We start from the raw sequence: 24367 nt of genomic DNA, 5'->3' as shown, positions 1-24367 counted from the left end.
GGATGCTCCCAAAAGTCATTTTTTCTTTGGCTTACTTTTCTGCAGTCTGTCATTCAGGTGGCAGGTAGCAATCTTCAGGGAGATGCAAGCAGGACTGCTGACTTAAGGAATCAATCTGCAATTATTGCTGTAGGTTAGCAAAGCTAGAGGGGCTGTGACTTTGGCATGACTCCAGAATCACATTTAAAAAAAAAACCACAAAAACAAGATTAAATGTGGATGCAGTCAAATATTAGATCAGCATAATGCTTTTATTGTCTGTCTTTCTTCCCCTTCTCATCAGTTCGTTTTGCTTAACACCTTCAGATTCAGAGCAGAGATAAAAACTCCATTAGGGCCTCTGGATGATGATAAAGTCATCTGTGACTTTGTCTTTCTGTTTTAAACTGCATATGCCTTTGCAATTGCTGGTTGGCTCTTTGCTCTCATACCCCAGCTGCAGTTGGGATCTTAGACATCACAAACCATAAATAACAGCAGCATTTACTTCCTGAGGAAAATAAATACCACGGTTAAAACTGTGCTCCTGTTTATTGCTGTACACATCTTTTGAATTGTCATCCTTGTCTGCTACATATAACGTATTTTGAGTCAGTTTTGCACATTTTGGGGCCTAAAGAGCCTGGCACAGATTCCGTGCAGAGACATGCTGTTTGGGGAATTAAGTTGGGGGAATTATGTGGGCCAGGGAATTATGGAGATATGGAAGAAAGAGAGACCTGAAAACATGAAAAGAGACAAAGCAAGGAGGAGGAGAAACTAGGTGGAAGCATAAACAACTTGGAGAAAAAAAAAAAAAAAGATCATGTAGGGAAAAAAATGGGAAAAAACATTTAAAGCTAAGTAATAGACTCAAACCATTTCAGTAATTGTTTAAGATCATAGAAGGATGTGACGTATCAGGGAAAGAGTCAAGAGCAGGTAGTGGAAAAGGAGGAGAAAGAGGAGCAAGGTGAACAGGTATGCATGTAATTGAAACTAGGGAAAAGAAGCTGCTCCTTCAGACTGAAAACAGTAATAGGTTTTTGTGAGGAAAAGAGGAAAAGGAATGAGGAGCTGGAGCAGAACAATCTAACAGGATGACCTAAAGTTCAAGAAAAAAAAAAAAAAACAGTATTTGGGGATGGGGAGCTAATGCTAGTATGTTGTTGCTTTTTTTCTTGTTTTTTTTTCATTATTTCCTTTACAGATATCATTATGCAGCTATGCATGAGGAAGGGGTTGGCCAAACACTTGTTTTACCATGGTTGGCCTGCCATGATATTTGTATTTGTCCATGGCATTTCTTTAATTTATATACTTTGATACAGAGCATATTCACTTCAGTATTTGACTGTGGCTGAGGATAAGGGTTAAAATGTAACTATTAAATCAAATTAAAAATGGAAACATATCTAACAAAACTGGGAAAAGAAAGTCTTCTTTGAAACCCACCTGGAGAGAGAGTTGTTTCTTCCCTTTGCAAAAGTATCTGCAATCAGCCCTCTAATCTCCAAGCAAGTCATTAAAATTTCAGACAGCTACAGGGAATGGCATAAGGATTCTTCTGGTGTATTTGTTTATTGTGGGAGATTAGGTTATCTCAGCACTTATGCTGAATTTATAGCTTGACTGCGGGTAGTGTGATCTACATCTCACTAGGCTCAGTGGTTATATAATTAAAGTTATCTCAGTTGTTAGCTATTTGTTATGCTGTGGTTAATGTTTATGCTTTATCCTACACTGGATAAAATACATTTCATATATAATATGAGTACAGTTCAGTAATAAAAGTGTCTGCTGTTCCTTTGACTCCTAACTCTTTCTGGGACTGATTGTTCAAATTCTGTGAACATGAGCATCCCAGGGACCTCAATGGGAATACTCTCCATAGGAAATCCTAATGGCATCAGGGCATACTTCATTATTTCCCCTTCCTAGACACTATTGATATATGATGGGATGTTTATTATTTATCTTTCATTTAATACAGATTTCTGAGAGCCTTGCAAATCATTTCCTTTCTCTTTAAGGCTCACTCTTTATTTTCCCCTGTGTTTGATTTGGATTTTTCTTTACATATTAGCTGCCCAAAAGGAAAGTGTGTGGAACAGGCAGATCTTAGGCTGAATTGAACTCCTAATGACTTTGTGAGGAGAGGGAAAGTCAGAGCTCTCTGTCGGTGGACTAAGTCTAGTTTCTTGGGGAAAAAAATGTGTCATTATTATACTTAACAGAGTGGGTCATGCTTTGTTATTACTATAGGAAGAATAAACTGTTTACTCTTTAGATGGGTCTTTATTGAACAGATTCTTTAGTTAAAGGTTATTTTTTATTAACTCCCATCCAGTTATTAAGAGTAGTTACAGGCTTCCATGAGCAGGATTTAAGGGATCATTAATATTATTTTTTTAATGAAATGAAAATAAATACTGTAATAAAGCATACTTAGCACTACTAGATTTTTTAAATTACTTGCATAGTTTAGGATAGCCTGTTCCTGCTGAACATTGTTACAGAGTAGTACAAATTCAGCCTAAAGATTACCTAAACTAAGACCTCTTCTCTTACAGTGCAGTAATTGCTTAGCAGAACACTTTAATAGCGTAAATGTGAACTTATACTTTCTTTTGTATACTAACAGACTGCTAATTAAAGTAAGAAATTACTGCCAGAGAATGTTTTGAATTTCAGAAGAGTTGATAAGTTCAGAGATAACCCAAGATAAGGAAATCTCAGGAAGTATCTACTTGAACTAGGAGTGATACAGTGGCATGCTTATGTACTCTGGTTTGTGCTTCAACACTTCCTGTTATTCTTCAGCTTTTTGTTTGCATCTGTGGTGTCTGGTGAGTGCTAGGTTTATATATCTGTAGGACTTATCCACAGTGACTCCAAGATTTCTTTCTGGAGTGGCAACTCATTTCACATCACACATTTTATATTTTGGCTTCTTTACTCCAACAGGAGTAGGTGTGCTTGTAGAAATACTGCAATAGCAACATTGAACAAAGTCCTTGCTCACTGCTTATTAATAAATCAAGGGATACTTGTGCTTTTTTGGCTTTTCTGATGAGCTACTCCTACAGGCTGTTATTTTTGTGTCTGTGATTGACTCCATTCATTATAGCCTGTTGTAAAATTGTAAAATCATAAAATGTGAAAATAACTGCAGTTTGTTAAAACAGTTTCCTGTGCTTTCCGGTCTCTTGCCTTAGTTTGCCAGTCATCCAACCTCTGCTGGTGGGATGGCCAGAGTCACAGCTCCAAAACTATATTCCTCCTATGTAGGCACTGAATTTCACTTCTTGGAGATTTTTGTTACCTAAATATATCATCAGCTTATTTGGCAAGAATGTGATTTATGAAGGTTCTTGGCTGCCATCTGCCCTTGACACTGGCAGAAGTTGTGCCCAGGACTTACTTTGTCCCCCTATTTTATTTCCTTCCAGCAGTTTTACTCCATTCAAAAGCAAACACTCACACAGATATATCTTATTTTTTAGACATACATCATGGGAATCCTCAGTCTTGACTCCTCTCACTTAATCACAGAATCATAGAAAGACTTGGGTTGGAACAGAGCTTACTGATCATCTAGTTCCAACCCTTCTTCTGCTATACCAGGTTTCTCAAAGCACCATCCAACCTGGTCTTAAACACTTCCAGGGATGGCATGTCCATAACTTCTCTGGGCAACCTGTTCCAGTGCCTCACCTCCCTCACAGTAAAGATTTTCTTTCTAATATCTAATCTAAACCTACCCTCTGTCAGTTTAAAGCCATTCCTCCTTGTCCCATCACTACCTGCCCATGTCAAAAGTCCCTCTCCAGCTCTTGGAAGCCCCCGTTAGGTACTGGAAGGCTACTGTAGGTCTCCTTGGAGCCTTCTCTTGTCCAGGCTGAACAGCCACAACTCGCTCAGTCTTCATAGGAGAGGTGCTGCCACCCCATGATCATCTTCATGGTCCCCCTCTGGACTCGCTCCAACAGCTCCATGTCCTTCTTACTCTGGGGATCCCAGAGCTGGATGCAGTACTCCAACTGGGGTCTCACAAGAGCAGAGTTTTGGTGGTTTTAATTATCTCCCCAAATGACCAATGTTATCAACAGATCATGTTCCATTGGAATTTGGTGCATTTTGCTACAAAGGTAAAAATCAAGATTTTTACAGCTTTTGAGGAAGTAAACACTAAAGTAACCATTACGTCTTCTGTATATAGACTTAAGTCTAGAACAAGAAACTACAAATAGCTTTCTGAGACTGATAATGACTGCCCAGCTGCCTGTAGGAGTTTCTATTTTCTTTATAATTTCACTGTCATATTTGAGTGATATAACTGACAAGCCAGTGTTGAGCTAAGTCTCATATTTTTCAGGCCAAACAAAATTCGTCAATAATTTTGCAGAGCCATTTCAGAAAGGAAATTTTACTCCTCTTCACACGGTGCAATAGAGTACTCAACTTAGCAGTACTAGATAGCTCTAGCCACATAAGTACAGAGAAAGAATGAAAAATGTTTTCTCAAGTTATAAGGAGCCAGATTCATAACCATCCGTCACTCGCCTGGGCAAGTTACTGATAAACTCCACAGGAAAATAACAAACAGCATATCCCTCTATCTTGGCTGGTGAAAATGAGATTCTTTCTCTGATTGATGTTAGTGGAGAGGCTTGTAAAAATGCATTTCCAGCTGATTAGTTCAGAAGGTGTCAATCTCATGCAGTTTTATGACCTGCAGACTATACTCCAGATGTACATTTGCTTTTTATAAACTAACAAAGATGAATGGAGAAATTTGAGCATTTCTTTGGCAACTGCACCAGATATTGCCTGGGAGACCATACAGATATATAAAACCCCAAAACTATGCATTTAACTGTCAGTACCCCCAGCTTTGACACTCATCCAGTCTTCTAGAGTTAAAACCGGCAAGGGAGGTCAGTACTTCAACTAGGAAAGGGTTTCCTATTTTACAAGATTGAGGCTAGAAAATCACAAGAGTCACAGACTATTTGAGGTTGGAAGGGCCTCTAGAAATCATCTAGTCCCACCCCCTGCTCAAAACAGGATTAGCAAGAGCAGGTTGCTCAGGAATGTGCCCAGTTGGTTTTGTACATCTCCAAGGACTGAGACTCCACAACTTCCCTGGGCAGCCTGTTGCAATATCCAACCATTTTCATAGTAAAAAAAAGTTTCTCTACTGTTCAGACCAAATTTCCTGTGTTTCAGTCTGTGCCCATTGTCTCTTTCCTTTTGCTGGGCACCACTGAAAGGTGGACTTTTTTACACCCTCCCATTAGTATCTGTACACATTGATGAGCTTTCTCTTCTCCAGCCTAAGCAGTCTCAACTCTCTCAGCCTTTCATGTAGGAGGGATGTGTCAAGCCCTTAACTGTCTACATGGCCCTTCACTGAGTTTTCTCTGGTATGCCTGTATCTCCTGTACCAGAAAGCCCAGTCTGCACACAGAGCTGTGCATGCAGGTGTGACCTCCCCAGTGCTAAGTGGAGGTAAATGATCACCCCTCCTGACCTGCTGGCAACACTCCTGACACAGCCCAGAATGTTGTTGACACCTTTTCTCTGCAAGGTCATGTTGCTGGCTCATATTAATTTTGTGTCCATCAGGACTCCTCCCAAGGAGGAAACTCCTCCACAAAGCTGTGTTCTGGTGCAGGCGGTTGTTCCTCCCCAGGTGTAGGACTTTGCCTTTTCTTTGCTGAACTGCATGTGATTCCTGTCAGCCCATTTCTCCAGCCTGTCAGTGTCTATCTGAGTGGCAACATGACCCTCTGGCATATCCTCATTCCAGGAAAAATGAATGTTCTTTCTTTTCTTATACAAAAGTTTAAACTTTGATATACCTAATGATGCCTTTTTCATCTCTTTTATTTTCCCTGAACTGATTTCAATGTCAGCCAAGTTAAATAAGAACTTTAGATGTGCAAAAGAACAGAAATCCCAGTGCTTTACTATTTTGCCAATCCTCTAACTGATCCACATAGCACAGTGATACTTAGAAGAAAACCTTTAGAAGATCTCTGTTTACTTACACTCTTTCAACATCTGATTGAACAAAAATGGATGATATTTTTCCCTTCAGAAAGAAGTTTTACTCTAAAGGTACATTTTTTTGTGAGAGAAGCAGTCATGGCCTTCCTCCAAGTGCTGCATTGGTATATTTTTCAGTTTAGTGCAGCAAGCAAGCTCCCTCTCTAATCTAAATTGAATAATAAAATGTTTGAGCTATTTCAGTCTTGCTGTTCTTTTGGGGAAACAATTATCAGCTCTGTGATACCATATTACATTCATCTAGAAATTTCCTGTAGCTGACATTTCCAGGCTCGTTTTCCTTATGACTTTACTTACAGCAAATTAGTAGTTATCAATTTGATCTTGATTTTAATCTTTCACCAAATTAGATTTCCAGTGATGTGACAGATCTAATGCTCCACATATGTGAATATTTCAGCACATAAGCATAAAAGCACCCATGTGTTTAAATCTTGTTTATACTGGCCAGCATTTCTTATCGCTTTATTCAGAATAAAATCTAAATGTTAAATACAGATTTTGTTCTCTCATACATTTTCATGTGAAAAACTCGTGGAAATTGCCTTTGCCACTAGCAACAAAATCTTTCTGCCAAGGTGTAAAGGAATCCACCTTGATAAATGTTGTGAAATATTTAAAGCTACTTGCAGCACAGATATGCTAAAAAACTTGAGGAAAACAGCAGAGGGGAAGTTACTTATTTCTTTTCTCTAGGAAACCAAATAACCTCACATAAAAGCTAATTAGACCCACTTGAAGTGTTTGTAAGTTAACACTGTATGCAGAGCCTGAGCTTTTCTTCATTTTCTGGTTTGTTCAAAATGTTTTTAGGAAAGTGTTGAATAAATAGGTTTAATTTTTACATGATACTGAGTATATTCAGTTTGCATGGATTTCCATGGGAGTTTAAGAACCCAGTGGAAACAAACTCGCTTTCTTTAATTGAAAGTGAATTCATTAAAATCTTAATTATGAGTATTCTTTCATACTACATAATTTTTTTTAATCTCTCTGCTGGCTGGCTGATTCCCATGCAGAGGGGCAGGAGGAAGAGTTTGTTCATTCATGTGACTTTCTGCCAACAGATGGGCTAGTTGACTGTATGGATCCTGACTGCTGTTTGCAGAGTTCTTGCCAAAACCAGCCTTATTGTCGTGGACTACCTGATCCCCAAGATATCATCAGCCAAAGCCAACAGTCGCCATCTCAGCAAGCTGCCAAAGCATTTTATGACCGCATCAGTTTTCTCATCGGAGCAGACAGCACTCATGTCATACCGGGGAAAGTCCTTTTAATAAGAGGTGAGCATGACTCATCTTTTACGTATGAACACAAAAGAAAGTGGAGAGTGTGTGAGATTCATGTGATTAGATCCACTGTGACTGCAAATGTCATGGCATGGATTTTCAGCAAAGACTTTTGCTCTTAGTATATCAAATTGCTTGGGTTTTTCTCATTCCCAGCAAAATTCAAATTGCCAGTGCCGGTAGGTTACAGAAGGTACTTGCCATGCTTAGTGTCTGTATTCTAGCAGGGCACTTCATTAATGATTAAATAAATCTTTATTTAACCAGTTGATTTAGGCTAGCACAGTTGGAAATATATCAAAGCAATGAAAACACTTCAGAAGGAAAAGCAAAGCTGCACTTTTTAAGCTGAGCTCACTAAATAATATAAATTATGAATTAATGTAATAGAACTGTTAAGTGCACGACAGTATAATTGCGTAAACTATTTGACTGGTGCTCTATGAAGCAGTAATGACCTGAAAATAAACCAGTAACAGGAAGCAGGTGTCTGGGATCTCACTGAGTGAAAGAAGATGATTTACACTAGAGCTACTGCGTTTGCAGTAATTTAACAGCATTAATGTGTTTGGGCACAGCAGTTGATTAAAAGTTGTTGCACCAATGTTTGTTATTGCTCTTTTAAATTTTGTACTTCATAGTCCCTGCAGTTTTGCAGATTGCTTTGATGCTAATTGAAAAGTACGTTTTTCTTTAAAAGTCTGCCAGACATATGACTTGCAGTGAGAACATCTAGAGTTTATAAGTTCTTAAAATTCTTCAGTGAATTTCTGGTCTTAGTAACTCAGTACAGACAAAATAAACCAAAGTAAAATCAACAATACTGAAACAAAATTATTATCTGTAGATTTTGGAGGCATTTGTTTATACAATGGAAATTATGTGAACTTGTAAAAGGGTTAGAGTCTGAGGAATGTTTTTTTAATGATAGTTGATACCACGTAGAGAGGGGTGGGTGGGTGGCGGTGGATGTGTGTGTGTTCACTCACTAGCTTTTATTCATTCAAACGAGAATGAAAAAAACAAGCTTGTAATTTGATCCTGCATCTTTTTCACAGTCTTGCCTCCGTCATAAGAGGCCAAGTATTAACTGCTGATGGAACGCCACTCATTGGAGTCAATGTCTCCTTTCTGCACTATCCAGACTATGGATATACAATCACTCGCCAGGATGGAATGTAAGTTCCCTTTGAAGCACTTCTAAGTCACAAAGACAGCAAAGGCTTTACCGAAGAGCTGCTTGTAAAACTAAGATAATAATAAAATAATGGAAACAAAAGACATTAACAAAGTGATTGACTGAAGTTGTCCTTTGTACTTTCTTCAAATGTAAAACATGCTGATTATATACTGTAGAAGTAGAAGGGCTTGCTTAATTTAAACGCAGGATCCCAAACTCTCAATTCTCTCTGTGTGGTATTTTGTAATATAATTTAATTGATTTCTCCATTGTTTCCAGTAGAGTCATTCTGCCTGCAGAGCAGTACAATGGAATGAAGAATCAATCCATAAAACAGAGGCTGTGAATGGCTTTGGGAATTTGCTGACTAGCTAGCCCTCTTGGGTTTTTTTTCTAGGTTTGACTTGGTAGCGAATGGTGGTGCCTCTCTGACACTGGTATTTGAGCGATCACCATTCCTGACGCAGTATCACACCGTATGGATTCCCTGGAATGTGTTTTATGTCATGGATACCCTTGTCATGAAGAAGGAAGAGAATGACATTCCTAGTTGTGATCTAAGCGGATTTGTAAGGCCAAACCCTGTTATTGTGTCATCACCTTTATCCACCTTCTTTAGAATTTCTCCTGAAGACAGTCCTATCATCCCAGAGACTCAGGTAAGGTGTGCTTCAAATAAACAGAGTTTTATCACAGGCTAGTATTAAGCAACCGTAATGAAAACAATGCAAACTACTGTTCAAAAATAAATAATTCTCAGTAAGTGCTAAGAATGTGCAATGTGATTATTTTCAGACCAATTTATTTATTCTGTGGGATGATTTTTAAAATTTCATCTGAAAAAGAAAAGTAAGAAAGTTGGCTGTACATCAGTGTCTGGTTTTATATTTGTTTGCATCACTTAATTTACAGAATATCTTCATCAATCAGGCCTGGCCCATAAAATCTGACTCTGGATTGCCCTCTTGTTAGAAGTGCACCTCAGAAACTGAAAATGAAAGATGTTTTTTACTCCGTCTTAAAGACCCATATAGTTCAATTTATCTGTTTAATCCTAATAAATAGCATGACATTCAGATTTTTATAAACTAAAAGAATTCTGCAGCACTGAGGGCAAGCCAATGAGCATGTGTTCTAATCTACTTCTTCAGAATTTGAAATACCAAAAGTAAGACTTCACATCAAAATCTTGATTTAAATGGAAAAAGCTGTGGCTGGAATGGCTTTTTTAAATTTTTCTAAGATAGATGTATTAGGTTCATCCATCAGTCTCTTGGCTCTTTAAGCATTTCAATTGCATTTCAGAAGTAAAATATGCCTCACTGTTGATTTTTTAACTTTTCCTAGTGAAACAGTCCTCATTCTGCCTCCCTCTTCCTCTCCCTCTCCTTTCTCTCTTTTCCTCTCCCCTGCTTTCACTATGTCATAATTACATAGGGCAGTCTTTTTTCCCATTCACTGAGAAATGTCCTTGCCTCTTCAAGGGAAACACAGAAAATGTATTCAAATGTTTTCATGCAGAGCTCTTAAGAAAAGAGCTAACTCATTAAGCAATTCATGGTAGGAGCAGGTTTAAAGGAAATTACAACTAAACACTCATACAAATCTCGACTGTGTTAGAAAATTGTTGCTTTTATCATCACTATCATTTCTGTGCCTTTGATACTTGCAAGTCAATTAGAAGAAAGTATTTGCAAAACAGAGTCCACTGAAAAACAGCTCTTATTTACTTGTTTTGGCAGCAGATGATAGATTCCATTTCTGAAATTATGGAAAATGACTTAGATAGATGGGGTATAAATCAAGAAAAAGGTAATAATACAAGGCTGTCAGAAAATACAAATTTTAAAAAACACGTGTAATGTCTAGGTAAACAAGTTATTTCATGAGCAGTGGGACTAATGAAGTCTGGATTCCTACTCATTTCCACCCCTTGCTGTAATTCCAGTTATCTGTCACATCCAGTCCTTCTGCATTCAGACTTTTTTCTCACAGGAGTCCCAACTTGACTACTTCTTCCCTACCTGAACCTTTTTTTTTTGTAATAAACCTAAAGGAACTGAATTATCTTTAGAGATTTCTATTGTTATTTCAAATGTGGTTGAAATTGGTTTCCATGTTCAAAATTTAGGAGGTGAGAGGTCTGATAGGCAGGACTGTTGGACCAGGTTGATTTCTCTAGGAAGCCAGCTGGAAGGAAAGATCATATTCTCAGTGGATTCTAGGCAGTTGATGCTGATAGGTCATTTATGATAATGTAAAATGGTAGTCTTGTTACATATGCAAGAAGTCCAGTTCCAGTACTATGTAAAAAAACCTTTAAGTACTATTTTCTTCTATATTCTTTGCTTATCCCACACATAATTTCCTGCTTCAGCAAGTGGGAGCTGCACAGCCATGACTGGGATGTGCCTCTTCCAGATCAGGTTCCCCTCAGAAATGGATAATGCTCAACCATCTGTCTCCCAAAAAATTCACTATTCTGGAAAAGATGGGCAGAACCAGATTCCTTTCAAAACTGTATGTTCAGCTCCAGAGGAACTCCTGTAGATCTTCTCATGAAAAAGAGTCAATGCCAGTTTAAAGTGTGGGAGACTGGATGAAGGCACAGAGAAAGAAATCGTTCCCCATGTTCCTTCAGTCAGTCACCTTGTTCACGTGGTGTGACAGGATTCACTATTACGTACTACAGGAGAAAATGAGTGCTGCTGTAATCATCCCTTGAAGCATTTCATCATCTCTTGAAGATAATGTTTCCAGGAGTGTACTTAGTGGCTTATGAACTCCAGATTGATCAGAGGGGGAATTAAAGCCTGTGCCAAAGAAGCAGCATGAAAGGAAACTGAATAAAGGCGGCAAGCAGTAAAGGGGTGATCACAGACCCAAGAGATGGTTATTCAAGAAAGATGATAATAACATGTTAACTAAATTTGGACTACTTAGGCATAACTTTATCTACTTTTAATTGCAAGTTACCATGCTTTGCCTAGACTTAACTAGCTGAGATTAATCAGTGTGGAACAAGACAGTGAACTGCATGCAGATAAGGGAGATCAGGTTAAGCTGGAGCTGCTTCTGTGTGTTTGGTAATACTGTTACTCTCTTTTTCCAAATACAGTAAATGTCTGTTTGCCACATATCACCGTGTAGTCTGGAAGAAGCACACAAGTCACAATGAGCACTTCTGAAATTCAGTATTTGAGGGTTTCCTTGTCCTAAACTTCTGTTATACAGTGTTAGTATGCCTTCTGCAGGTCCTGAGCAGCTTGCTTCTGTCACCTCAAGTGTGTGGGAGAACGAAGACTGAATATTTTCCTTCAAATTATATGTTCAAGTTTCCTCTCCTCAGACTCTCTCTCACTACTGGCAATGCTATACAGCAGAAGTTGGCAAAATTTATTTTCCCAGGGGAATTCAGGATAAAGTATGGGCCTCAATGACTTAATAACAGTGATTATTAGTGACTTCAGGGTGGCCAAATTTTCAGCAAGGAAATTAACCCATTTTAACATTTAAACCAGCAGTATAATATGATATCTAGCTATCTCAGCCTTCACTGGATGCTGCATCCTACTTTCACTTAGCTGATATCTCCACAACTTGAAATTTGTACTGAGAAAAAAAATGGAGATTACTTTTAGAACCAAATATCTTCATTCATGTGTCCTTCTTTGCCAGCACAATTTCTGGTTTTCTTCTCTTTTGCTTTCTGTTTGAGGCTTCATATACACCTCTTTATTCTCTTTTGGACGCATTTTTAGGTTTCTACATCTGTATGACTTTTCCTGTTTCTCTGTGGTACCTCAACCATGTTTTAAATCTAGAAAAAACAAGTATTTTTCCCCTTTTTATTTCTCCTTGCTTTGTAAGTTTATTTAAGAGCCTCAATTCCAGGGGAATACTTTTTTTAAAAAGGAAAAAAACCCACATTTTTACATCTTGAAATGAGCTGTTTCAGCTTCTACTTTAAATATAATTTTAGTACTCCTTTAGTTCTCTTTAATCTCAAGCTTTATGTAATAGCAACAGTTGCCAATATCTAGCTGTATCTAAAAATGCCATCTTTACCCCTCTCAAACCAAGATGATGTTTCATTTCAATGCAGCACCTCAGCTGTTACTTCTCGGGAAACAACCTTTTACTGACACTAGGACTAAAATTTATACTCATTTCTGAAGTTTGTCCTCAAATTTTAATTGAAGTTGCTCAATTTGCCAAAACAATCACAGTAATACAGCAAACATTTTCCACCCTAACTTTATAACTTATTCAAAGTTCTTAATACCATCTGAGCATGTTGCTTGAATCATGTTATATTTTGGGGCAGGAAAGCATTCCAGAGCCTGGACAGCTTTAGTCCTGCTGGCCATGAGAGACAAGGAGTCCTGTACAATTTATGCTACTCAGCTTGAACTCTCAGGACAACAAACTGTCTTTGTGAAAATTGAGGTGACCCTTATCTCAGTCCCCTAGGTTAAATATTTCATAGCTGTCCTTCTGAGAAGCTTGATCATCCATAAGTAAAATGTCAACCATTAGAACTTGGTGGTTGGGCTATAATTCAGTCCCCTTAGGGTATCAGCCTTTCTGAAAATAGTTTGATACTCTATCTGGAAAAGGTAAAGTACAGACAGCTTGGTTGTGCTGGCAATTCCTGATGTGACTTTTACACCCAGTGACTTTCTTGATTGCTTTACAATTGATGTGTTGTCATGGCTCCCATAGGATGCTCTCTGCTATGCCTGATGATTTAACTTTTCGGATGAACATTAAACTATTTAATTCTCTTTGTAATGCTTGATTCTGGGAGAGAGATTGAGTTGCATAACCCTACCTCTACATTTCTAAAGTTCTCAAGAAAATAAGTTACTACAGGGGATATTTTATGGAAAGAAGGAAGTTATAAGTCAGATTTCCAGCAGGTATTTGAGGCTTCTGCAGAAACTAATAATAGGGGTTTGGGTTTTGTTTTAAACCTCGCTGAGAACTGCATGAGTGTCCTAGTTTCTAATTTGATAGTAATCCAAATACACAGTGGAATGTCTTGAAAATTGAAACTTCAAGGTGTCCTCTTTATTGCCTGTTATCTCAGCCAAGAGTACTGGAAGACCACCTATGTGTTTAACACTGCTCTTCCACAGTTTCAGTTGTAAAGGAAGCAATGGTCGTAACAGGAGACCAGTGAAGTCCATTAAATTTTGTCCTATTACAAGCATTGCTTTTTCTCCTCTTGCTTACAGAGACCTCCATCTGTTAGACTAGTTTTAATGTGCAGTATATGAGACTCCTGCTGATGTCTTGAGGAGGAATTTATCTTTTGTTCCTGGGTGGTTTGTGCTTTTCCTTCAAAGTCTCAGAAAAGGAATGTGTTCATAATCACTTATCTCTCTAGAGAGAGGTGTTTTTGTTCATGTAGAAGAGATTTGCCTGTTCTCTGGCTTAGATACTGTCTGTATATGAGGCTGAGGGAAAGCAGACTAGATTTTCAAATAGAAATGAGGCCACACCATCCTTCAAGGTGATAGTGCTACTTGTCATTTCTTCTCAGTGATGGCAAGTTCTTGGTGGGTAACAAAGAAATATTGAAAGAATGAGAATTAAGAATTTATAAATCTGAATTTCATTTGTCTTGTATTTTCCAATTCCTCATTTATTTCCTACAGCTCTATTATGATCTTACTGGAGAACAACAGTTTTATGTCTACATGTATCAGATGTAAATAACTATAATGTCAGACAATGAGTCAAAATACTATTTCTGATTTTTTGATACTGTTGTTGGGAAGGAGGTAGATATAATTAATACTGTATAAATCTTTCTTTAGATCCCAACAAAAGTGCTAATATACAGGATGGTGTAGCGCCTGCTGCCCTCCTCAAGAGCATGAATGACATTACTTGACCCTATTCAACACAGACAGTCAATTGTTTAGAAGCAGTGTCCAAGGATTTCTTTAGCATAGAGCGAACAGCATTTGTTTAGCAGCCAACTTTTAATCCCACTGAAGTCTTAAGCCTAGTATTTGTGACAGGGCTGTCTGAAGTCTGTTTTCTACTAATAGTAATTAGTGTTTGGTCTTCAGACTTTAGGACCAGGAGATAGAAAAGTAAAATAAAGCTTTCCCAATATACTCCCTCAAGAGTGTTCCTGTAAGACCACCAAGGTTCTGAGCCTGTGCTTCAAGCATCCTTTGCCCTCTCTTTCCACCAAAGAAACATTACCTTTATAAATGTGCCTAGATACATTTTTCCTCTTTCTATTTTTTTGGTTTTGGTTGGTTGGTTGTTTTTTGGGGGTTTTTGTTTTGTTTTTAATTAAACCAGGACCCTTGGTAATTGTTCATCCAAAGTGCTGACTGCAGTGCTTATGTTCTTCTGACTGAGGTATAGGACAGTATAGTCTTTCTTATTACATTACATAGAAATATTTCATGTCTATCCATCACCCACAAAAGCTCCTCAGCTCAGAGGAAAAGACAAGGCAGAGGAGGGGAGGAACCTTTTAAAAATGAAATTGAATTATTGTGCCTCTCTGAAATGTGAAAGTGATAAGCTGATACCTGAGTAGTGAATATTGATCAGGAAATATGGAAAAAAAATTTCCCTGAGGCACCCTACTTATCTATCTTCAAAATAAATGGAAGAATGCTCTAGTTCAAAGTATTTGCAATCCACTGGTAATGCAAATAATAAAATACCTAAAAGTTCTTCCTGCTGCTACAGAAGCAATTAGGCATCCCAACTCAAATGTGAAGCCTTTATTATATATCCACAGTTGGGACACGGATGGCAACATAAGAAGGGGCAATTTTCGCTTAGATTAAAGATGCTTTTTTGCTTCTTTTGGAAAAAGCAGTTGGGATGTTTTCCCTTTCCTCCATTCTTCATTTCCCCCCATAAAAATAAAGGAGATTTCTTTGAAACCCTTTAGCAGAAATTATCAACTAAGCAGCTTCAGTATAATGAAGAATTTAGACTTGACTTTTAAGAAAAAGGGGAAATGTTGTAATTTCTTACATTCTCAAATGAAGGCCAGATACAGATGATACTTCCTAAAGGATTGTCATGTAACATTATGTCAGGCATCCTTTTATGATGGCTGCATTGTTCGGTTTAATTTCCAAATCATTCAAATACTGTATTTTTCTCTTCACAATGCATAGGTACTTCACGAAGAAACGACAATACCGGGAACCGATTTGAAGTTGTCATACTTGAGCTCCAGAGCTGCAGGATATAAATCTGTACTGAAGATTACTATGACCCAGTCTGTTATACCATTTAATTTAATGAAGGTTCATCTTATGGTGGCAGTGGTGGGAAGACTGTTCCAAAAATGGTTCCCTGCATCCCCAAATCTAGCATACACTTTCATATGGGATAAAACTGATGCATACAATCAGAGAGTCTATGGATTATCTGAAGCTGTTGGTATGTGTTGCAGAGGGGTTTTTTGATTTTTAGTGTTGTCTTGAAGATAGGGAAGCACATACCAAATGCTTGTATCCATTAAGTAGAAAATGCTTAGCAGTATAAGATGAGAAATAACAATGGATATTAAAACATATTAAAAATACTAATCTAAACATTTAATTACAAGAAAATAAATCAATTTAAATGGAAAAAGAAACCACCATCATTTTTCAATTTAGTCCTTCCTCATGAAGTAGCCCTCAGCCTAAAAGTACAGTATGGTATTTAGTCTGCATACTCCATGTACTTGAAAGCACAATAATAACATTCTGACTTACATCACAAAAGGGCTTTCCTCTGTATCTGTCTTAATCCACTTACTCTTAATAACTAAAATATTTTAATAAGCCAGGATTGCTTTGGAATTTGTTTAGTACTTTCAGCACATGTAAAGAAGTCATAGGGATTTTCAGGTAGCCTAGGAGAGCAAAAGAACATACGTAGTTTAAGGAAATCACATTCTTTAAACTCTTCTTCAGAACAAGATCCTATACTTAATGAGGAAATGTACTTTTATTTCAGTGTCTGTAGGTTACGAGTATGAGTCTTGCTTGGATCTAACTCTCTGGGAAAAGCGGACTGCCATTTTGCAGGGTTATGAACTGGATGCCTCCAATATGGGTGGCTGGACACTGGATAAGCATCATGTATTGGATGTTCAGAATGGTAAGGAGTTCATTTTCTTCTTGCTCATTTTACTACTCCACTGCCCTGCACTTCAGGTCTCTCATTCAAACTTTTCAACTATTTGCTCTGTTATTTTTTTAAGAAAGAAAATTATAGAACATTTTGCATATGGTAAATGCTTTGAGCTTCCCTGGCTCCCCAGGGAAGTGTTTGCATTGCCAAGCCTTGCCACAGTTCAGGAAGTGTTTGGACAATGCTCTCAGGCATGTGCTGTGATTCCTGGATTTTTCAAGTGCAGGGGCAGGAGCTGGACTCAATAATCCTGTGGGTCCCTTCCAACTCAGGATATTTTGTGATTCTGTGATTTGCAGTGGATGTCATGCTTCTTCATCCTAGAAATACATATGCATAAATAAGTTCATCAACACTCATGGGTTACAGTCACGGATTAAAAAAGACTCAACTTGGGAAAATTAGTTAAAGTTATTACCAATCAAATCACAGTAGGATAATGAGAAAGAAAACCAAACCTTAAAAACAACTTCTCCACCTCCTCCCTGCCAGCGGTGCAGGGACACAGGGCCTGTGGTCAGTTCATCACACATTGTTTCTGCTGCTCCTTTCTCCTCAGTGGGAGAACTCCTTACACTCTTCCCCTCCTCCAGCATAGTGTTCCTCCCCTGGTAGCCATTCTCCATGAACTTCTCCAATGTGAGTCCTTCCTACAGGCTGCAGTTCTTCACAAACTGTTCCAGTGTGGGTCCCTTTCCACAGGGTGCAGTATTTCAGGAACAGTCTGCTCCAGCATGGGTCCCATGCAGGGGAACAAGTCCTGGCAGCAAACCTGCTGTGGAGCTCCTCTCTCCACATGTCCAGAGGTCCTACCAAGAGCCTGCTCCAGTGTGGAGTCTTCCACAGGCTGCAGGTGGATACCTACTCCACCATGCACTGCAGGGGTACAGCTGCCTCACCACAGTTTTCACCACAGGCAGATCTCAGCTCTGGTACCTGGAGCACCTCCTCCCCCTCCTTCTGCAGAGCGTTGTGTCTGCAGAGCTGTTGCTTTCACATATTCTCACTCCTCTCTCCGACTGCAATTTGCTGCAACGTGGCTTAAGGTGGTAGCTTATTTTGTGTGATACACTAATCGCTACCTGAAGTATTGCTTCTGACTGGTAGAGAAATAAGGTAACCAAATTAAGGGAAAAGGTGTCATTGTACCTAATTTTAAATGGAAAAAAAAAAAAAAGGCACCTGTGCAAACTACTGTAAAGTAATCCATCTAAAAAATGTAAAGAGCTATAATTATAAATATATATATAAGATTGATTCTGTTCACAAGGTAAATTGATGGTGGCTTTAAATTATGTTTAAGAGTACATTTGACAAGTAATGACTTTTCAAAGTGGCGTGTGTCTAATTGAATAAACGAAGTGGAGAGTTGTAATGACAAGGTGGATGAGCTGCATAAATTTATTCAGAAGAGAGTGCAGTGTTTGTATGGGCAGCCCAAACTACTGCAGTAAATAGTCTAATGTACATCTTTTATTCTGTGATAATAGAGGAGAAATGTGAAGGACCAATTTTTCAAGGTAATGACAGAATAAATCAGGTGCAATAGTGCACTGTGCTGACTTGTAGAATTCCTCTGATGAAAATTGTAGAACTCAGCTATTTCAGGGAAAATTATAGTGCCATGATTGTCATAAATGATGTAATCATAGGCGAGGGGATTTTGTATACTGTTAATGCATTCAGGCTTTAACTATTCATGAAAAATACGTTCTCCCTCTTTTGGTTTAGATTACTTCTTTAGATTACTTGCCATTAGGTTTCCATAAACCATTTTCATTTTTTCCAGTGTTATCATGTATATTTGTTTTAAATTTATAATCTCTTGCATTTTATGACATTAAAAGCAGTGAAAACACCTCAAACATTTAAGGAAGAAAGCAAAGTTGTTTTTTTTCTCATACCTTTCAGTACAAAGAGTGCACTTTGGAAATGACGAGAGAAAGAGAAATGCATCCTAAATTTCTTATAAACATCTCAAAAGATAACTGTATCCCTCAGCCCCAAGCTGCCTTGAAACTTTGGGCATGCAATCAATAAAACACAGATCACTGTAAAGTACAAAGTGACATGTGGTTTACATGGATTGTACCACGGAAAGACATATTGTGACTTAGTATAACCATAATAGCTGACCATTTGTAGAGGACACCTTAATGGATTCATTATGAGATTGAACAGTCTGAGTCCTGGCAACACTTTAACATACTTTTTTTTTTTTTCCTAAGACTGAGGATTTAACATAAAGCATCCATTTTTCCTCTCAGATTCCCTGTGTAGGCTATAATGGAAGAAAAATACTGCTGGCACATTGCTTTGTCTTCACGAAATTATTGTTTCTTTCATGCCTCAAAGCAGAATTAAGTTTTAGAAGTAGGTTGGCCTGGCACCACATTTTTTTTGTTGTTTTGACATTTTTAATAACTGCCTATAACTGCAGATACGGTATTGAGGCAGACTTTGTTGCCAGAGGAACATTTTTGTTGCGAGCTGAGTAAAGAGTCTTTATAATGTAAAATTGAGGCAATCTACTACTTTTTGAAGTGGCTCTTTAATTAATATTTACAATTTGCAGCAGTAATCCACTTTAGATTACATTCGACATTATATTCATAATTAGATATACTAGGACTTTAGGAATACAATTTGCAAAAATATTTTTTCTCTTTTTCTATAACAAACAGAGTGTCAGTCATTTCTGGCAATTTCAAAACTGTAAAGATGTAGGAACATGGACTTTGCTTTCATCAATACACCTTATATTTCCTTCAACATGACAGTTTCTATTCTGAATTACAGCTTAACATTTAAAATTAAGAACAACTGAAAACATTTTTGTGTTCTAAGAGCTAGAGTATTTAGTGCTTCTGCTACATTTTGTGGACAAGGTAATGTAATATTTGCATGTCTGTGACTTAAATATATAAATGTATTAACAAAGTTCTATTACTTGTAGTGAGAAAAATGTGGTGACACAAAATTCATTAAAGTTATACTAATCAGCTAAAAGAATATCTAGAATAGAAGTGCATCATTTTATGTGCATACATTCAGAGTTTTTAAAAACTGGTTTTTTGGGTTTTTTTAATGTCATCTGCCAGGAATCCTCTACAAAGGAAATGGTGAAAATCAATTTATATCTCAGCAACCTCCAGTTGTTAGTAGCATTATGGGCAATGGGAGACGACGCAGCATCTCCTGTCCGAGTTGTAATGGTCAAGCTGATGGCAATAAGCTACTGGCTCCAGTTGCCTTAGCTTGTGGGACAGATGGCAGTCTGTACGTGGGGGATTTCAACTACGTTCGTCGGATATTCCCATCTGGAAATGTAACTAGTGTTCTGGAGCTAAGGTATGTTTTTTTTCTCATGCTGGACTTTTGGAGTTGTGAGTTGCTGTGGCAAATTAAAGTGTTGAATTGATTTCTGGCATTTTGTAAGTTCGAGATTCCTAATGCTTTTGTGAACAAAAAAAAAAAATTGAGTCAAATTATTTTAAAGCATTTGAAAAAGTATTTAAAACTGAAGTGAAAACATTTTATCCTCATAAAACATTTTAACTATGCTAATCTAAATGTGAGAACACAATCTACCCAAAGTAATAATTCTGTGGATTTTAAGGGTTAACCTACACAATAGATGTAAGTGGATAGATGATCGTTCACCACTTCACTAATGGTAGATGTAAATGTTGTCTTCTTCTCATCTTTTAACATCCTTTCTGAATGTTTGTCTAATAATGTTTTTCTGTTCTTTTTTACTTGCTCCCACCAAGAAATAAAGATTTTAGACATAGGTAAGCATTCCTTAAAGAAGATTTATATTTTTCTAACTGTGCTTCTTTCTTTTTTAACAAATGAATGCTTATAATGGAGAAGTCATTTCTGAGATGTATTACTAGAAAAGAGGAGTATTTTTCAAAAATAATGAGTTCATATGTTTTAGTTATGTCAGCTGTCAGGCGGTATCGTCCTTTCGGATACAAGTTCCTCTTTTCTCATCACTCTCTGTCCACAGTCAGACTTCTTTTTATGCTTGTGTATGCCCTCCTTTGCTGTTCCCTCATTTCTGCTCACTCCTTGCTGGCAGCACTTTTGCTGATCCTATAAAAACTCACTCATTAATCAGATACCCCAAATACGATGAGAATGGCATATAAGTAATAAAATTATAAAGGTATCAAGGGAGTTCATTTCATTAGCCTTTTGATGTTGAGTCTTTTCAGGCTCACATTTAAGAGATTTGTTTCTTTAAAGGTGAAGTTCTTTTAATAATGGAAGTTGAAATAATAATAACACAACTCCAGGAGTTAAGATTTTGAAATATACCAAGACTCACAGGACTGGTCATAATAATCAGAGGATTGTAATACAAAATTCCTCCATCCTGGCATAGTTACAATAATGGCAAGAACAGAAGAAGGTGGATGCTTAGAATTGCTCTGCCACAGCAGTTGGTGCTGATAAGAAGGAAAAAACAGAGTCATGCTAAAATCTTGTTGGAGACAAGATTTTTTTGCAGGAAACCCTGCAAGCCTTTGTAACAGAACTGCTAAGTATATAGCCTAGCAGGCCCACTGGTCCTTTTCTCTCCTTTTTGCTGCCAGTCATTTTCCTTCCTTGTTTTTAAACAAATCCCACTGAGTCATATCTCTCTTGTCCTCATTTTTTAAATTCACTTTTCTTTGGACATACTTCTTTGTGAGGAAGGGTTTCATGTTTTAAAAAGTATGTTTCAAATGTGTTAGGCAAAAAAATTCCACGACTAATTAAGTGTTTGCATCGGTGCTAATGATCAGAATTGGCAGCTTATACACAGTCGAGTTGGTTTTATGGGTTTTTTCCAGGTGTGACTCAGAGACAGTCTCTTCTGTTTGGTGGGTTTAGGTTTTCATTATTACATTTTGTTTGTGTTTGTTCCATTACGCTTAAAAGAATTATATCCCTTGTGGTGTCACAAAGTTGTGATTGCAACTGGATAAAACGCTGTCTTGGCAGATGTATGGAATGTGGAATAATACTTGGAATGTGGAATGTACAAATAGGATTAAAGAGTGGACACATATTGAGGTTTGTTTTGCTGTGATTTAGTAGCACCACCCTCTCCTGCCTCTGGCAGAACTATTGTCACAGGCTTTACTGCGGCATTTCAGAAACTGGATCCCTGTGTGTAAGAAAAGTGGGTGAGGGAGAATATTGAAGCTTTTCTGCTTTATTCATGTCTACACATGCAGAAGCTCTGGGTAGCAAAATTGCAATCATACTGCACAAATTAGAGTAACAGCATGTGCCCATACAGCGGTGGCGAAGCGGGGGTTCCTCCTGAGGCAGGAGGAGACGTAGAGGACTGTGGAGGACTGGCTCTGCAGGAGCTGTTTCGGAGCCAGTAGGCAGAGATGTGGAGCCCATTGTGCAGCCTGAAGCGATCTACTACATGTTTGAGTTTTCTCTCGCATCATGCCTCTTCCCACTGTCCACTCTCAACCTTAGAAGTTTGCTAATCAGGGGCTTCCTAAGCCAAGAGTGGGATCTTTATGCTTAAAAGACCCTGGCAGCTTTTTATTCTCTTAATTAAGCTGCTTCTCATTTAAGATGCGTAAACTTTTAGGATCCACCAAATCCTATTGCCATGGGCTCCCTGGCTAAAAACACACTGGAAGGCCAAATATCTTCTTTTGTCTGCATGTGTACAGAGTCCTGTGAAATGCTGCAGAGGGAAGCACATCTGTATGGCCTGTAAGAGAAGGGAGCAAAGGTCCAGTTTCACTTCAGACTGCTAAGGAGATTTCAACTTGGAAAACAGCCCTCAACAGATCACTTTGCAATATATAATTGTTAGGTATTAGAACTAAGAAAATGCACTGAAACATGTGTTCCTCAAGTAAAACTACTGAAAAAGTCTAAATACTAGTTCAGGTCTCTTATCTATTCAAGCATTCAGCTTTCCTTGTCTATAAGCACAGTGCTTCAGCACAGAGTGTGATGTGTCTCCCACCTCAAGTAGCCTGTACTCTAAATTAGAGAGAGAATGCAGATCCAATTTATCCTCTCATGTACCAGTGACCTTACATTTTTTCAATCTCAAAGCTGAACTGATGTCTTTATACACACTGCTGCCTGTGGGTGATTAATGCTGATAGGCATTCATGGAAGAAGTAATGTTTAAAGGACTTTGAAGACGGGGAGGTCATTTGTAGGCTATGGCACTATCCCAAGTCTGTAGAGAGCCAGAAAAAAAAGTTTAGCAAAACACAAAAACAGCTTGGAGTGTATATGGTTTAGAGGGCACAGAGAGAAGGCAAGAGAGAGGGGGACTTAAGCAGGAAGAGTATTTTTAAAAAAATCTGTGCACAGAGAGTAGTGCAGGTGATCTGCCTAGATTGGCCTAAGCAAGATAAAAGCAAAGGGAAATAGATCATTACATAGCTCTGTGCACACTTTAAATTCAAAGCACTTAGTATTATTTGACACAGGCAGAATAAGTTAATTTTTACTCATTTATCTTTACAGGAGCCTGTGTTGGTATATATAACTGCATGTTTTGCAGACCTACTGACAGCAATTAGGCAATTCTGAATGAGTCAAGAAGTCACTGAATGTGGATTTTATTTTTTTGCATTTGTTGTTATTGGTAGAAGGCAGAAGCTTAATATAATTTCAGGCTACAATGAAATAGCTTAAACCCTACAGCTTTCCAACTGCTGGCTGCTTATCCCTCTACTGATTTTGAGATCTGCGTAGCACACATGGATGTTTTCTGGCTCCAAAGCAAATATAGTTTTCACTAGACAGTTACTCAGTTCCTCAAATTGTATCTTGATCCCAGGAATTACTGAGGTTTTCTATCACCTAAAACTGCCTCAGCTGTTCAACCTTCACCTGAAAAGAAATGCTGAGAAATGTCTGCTGTATTAGCTCAGAAAGGAGCCACTAGACATCTACGTCTGGCAAGTTGGAGAGTTTGTATTGATTCAGCAGTAATATCCTATGCACTCCCAAACTCGGGGAGATTTTTTAGTACAATGACAAAACACATTTAAATTATCAGGTGTACTTTTTTGTTGTTGTTTGATGAGGATATACTGCTTACTATGAGAACTTACCCCCTAATGTGGGCTTTTTTATGGAATTAATTAGAACATAGAAATATTTTCATCTTTATGAAAAGAAGAACTTTAAAAATTCTTTTTAGAAAGAAATAATTGTGTTAAGGCATAAATTACTTAGGTTTTGATTTGATGACTCCTTATTCCACTGGTTAAAAAATCTGATTGAGGCAATGTTAGATGCATTGAAGAGAGGTACTTCAATTTAGATTTCAGTAGTATAAGAAAGGACTTTATTTTAAATTACAATGAAATAAAATTTAATTGCACATTTCACATTTTGCAATGTGTTTATATTTGAAGTGTCTGCAAAGTTTCTTAAAGACCAAAGTAATCATGTAAATGGGTATAATTTAATTTGCAGTCTATGGAGGTATAAATAATTCGCACACTACATAGTCATCAGATTAAATGATCGCTGCATAAAATTAAGGTTTTGAAAATACCTTCCTTTTGGCACACTGACAATAATAGATTTCTAACAGGCAGAAATTTAAAGTAAACCTACATTTGATTGTTTTCAGACATGCTGTACAACACTCAGTGCTATAGCAGAGCTTTTTAAGAGG

The 24367-nt window shown here is 37.7% G+C and overlaps 1 protein-coding gene across 1 annotated transcript in view; it reads left to right on the top strand.

Moving 5' to 3' along the window:
* Positions 1 to 24367, top strand: part of TENM3 (teneurin transmembrane protein 3) — a 1298714-nt gene that overhangs the window by 1235201 nt on the left and 39146 nt on the right. Inside the window, 7 exon segments of the mRNA XM_050338169.1 lie at positions 7122 to 7316; positions 7319 to 7337; positions 8402 to 8521; positions 8921 to 9182; positions 15687 to 15954; positions 16519 to 16662; positions 19797 to 20046. Of these exon segments, the coding sequence (XP_050194126.1) occupies positions 7122 to 7316; positions 7319 to 7337; positions 8402 to 8521; positions 8921 to 9182; positions 15687 to 15954; positions 16519 to 16662; positions 19797 to 20046 (1258 nt within the window).

The sequence above is a fragment of the Myiozetetes cayanensis genome, unplaced genomic scaffold, assembly GCF_022539395.1.
Source record: "Myiozetetes cayanensis isolate MyiCay16 unplaced genomic scaffold, myiCay2020 scf7, whole genome shotgun sequence".
Taxonomy (NCBI): Eukaryota; Metazoa; Chordata; class Aves; order Passeriformes; family Tyrannidae; genus Myiozetetes; species Myiozetetes cayanensis.
This window is presented reverse-complemented; position numbering and strand designations above follow the sequence as displayed.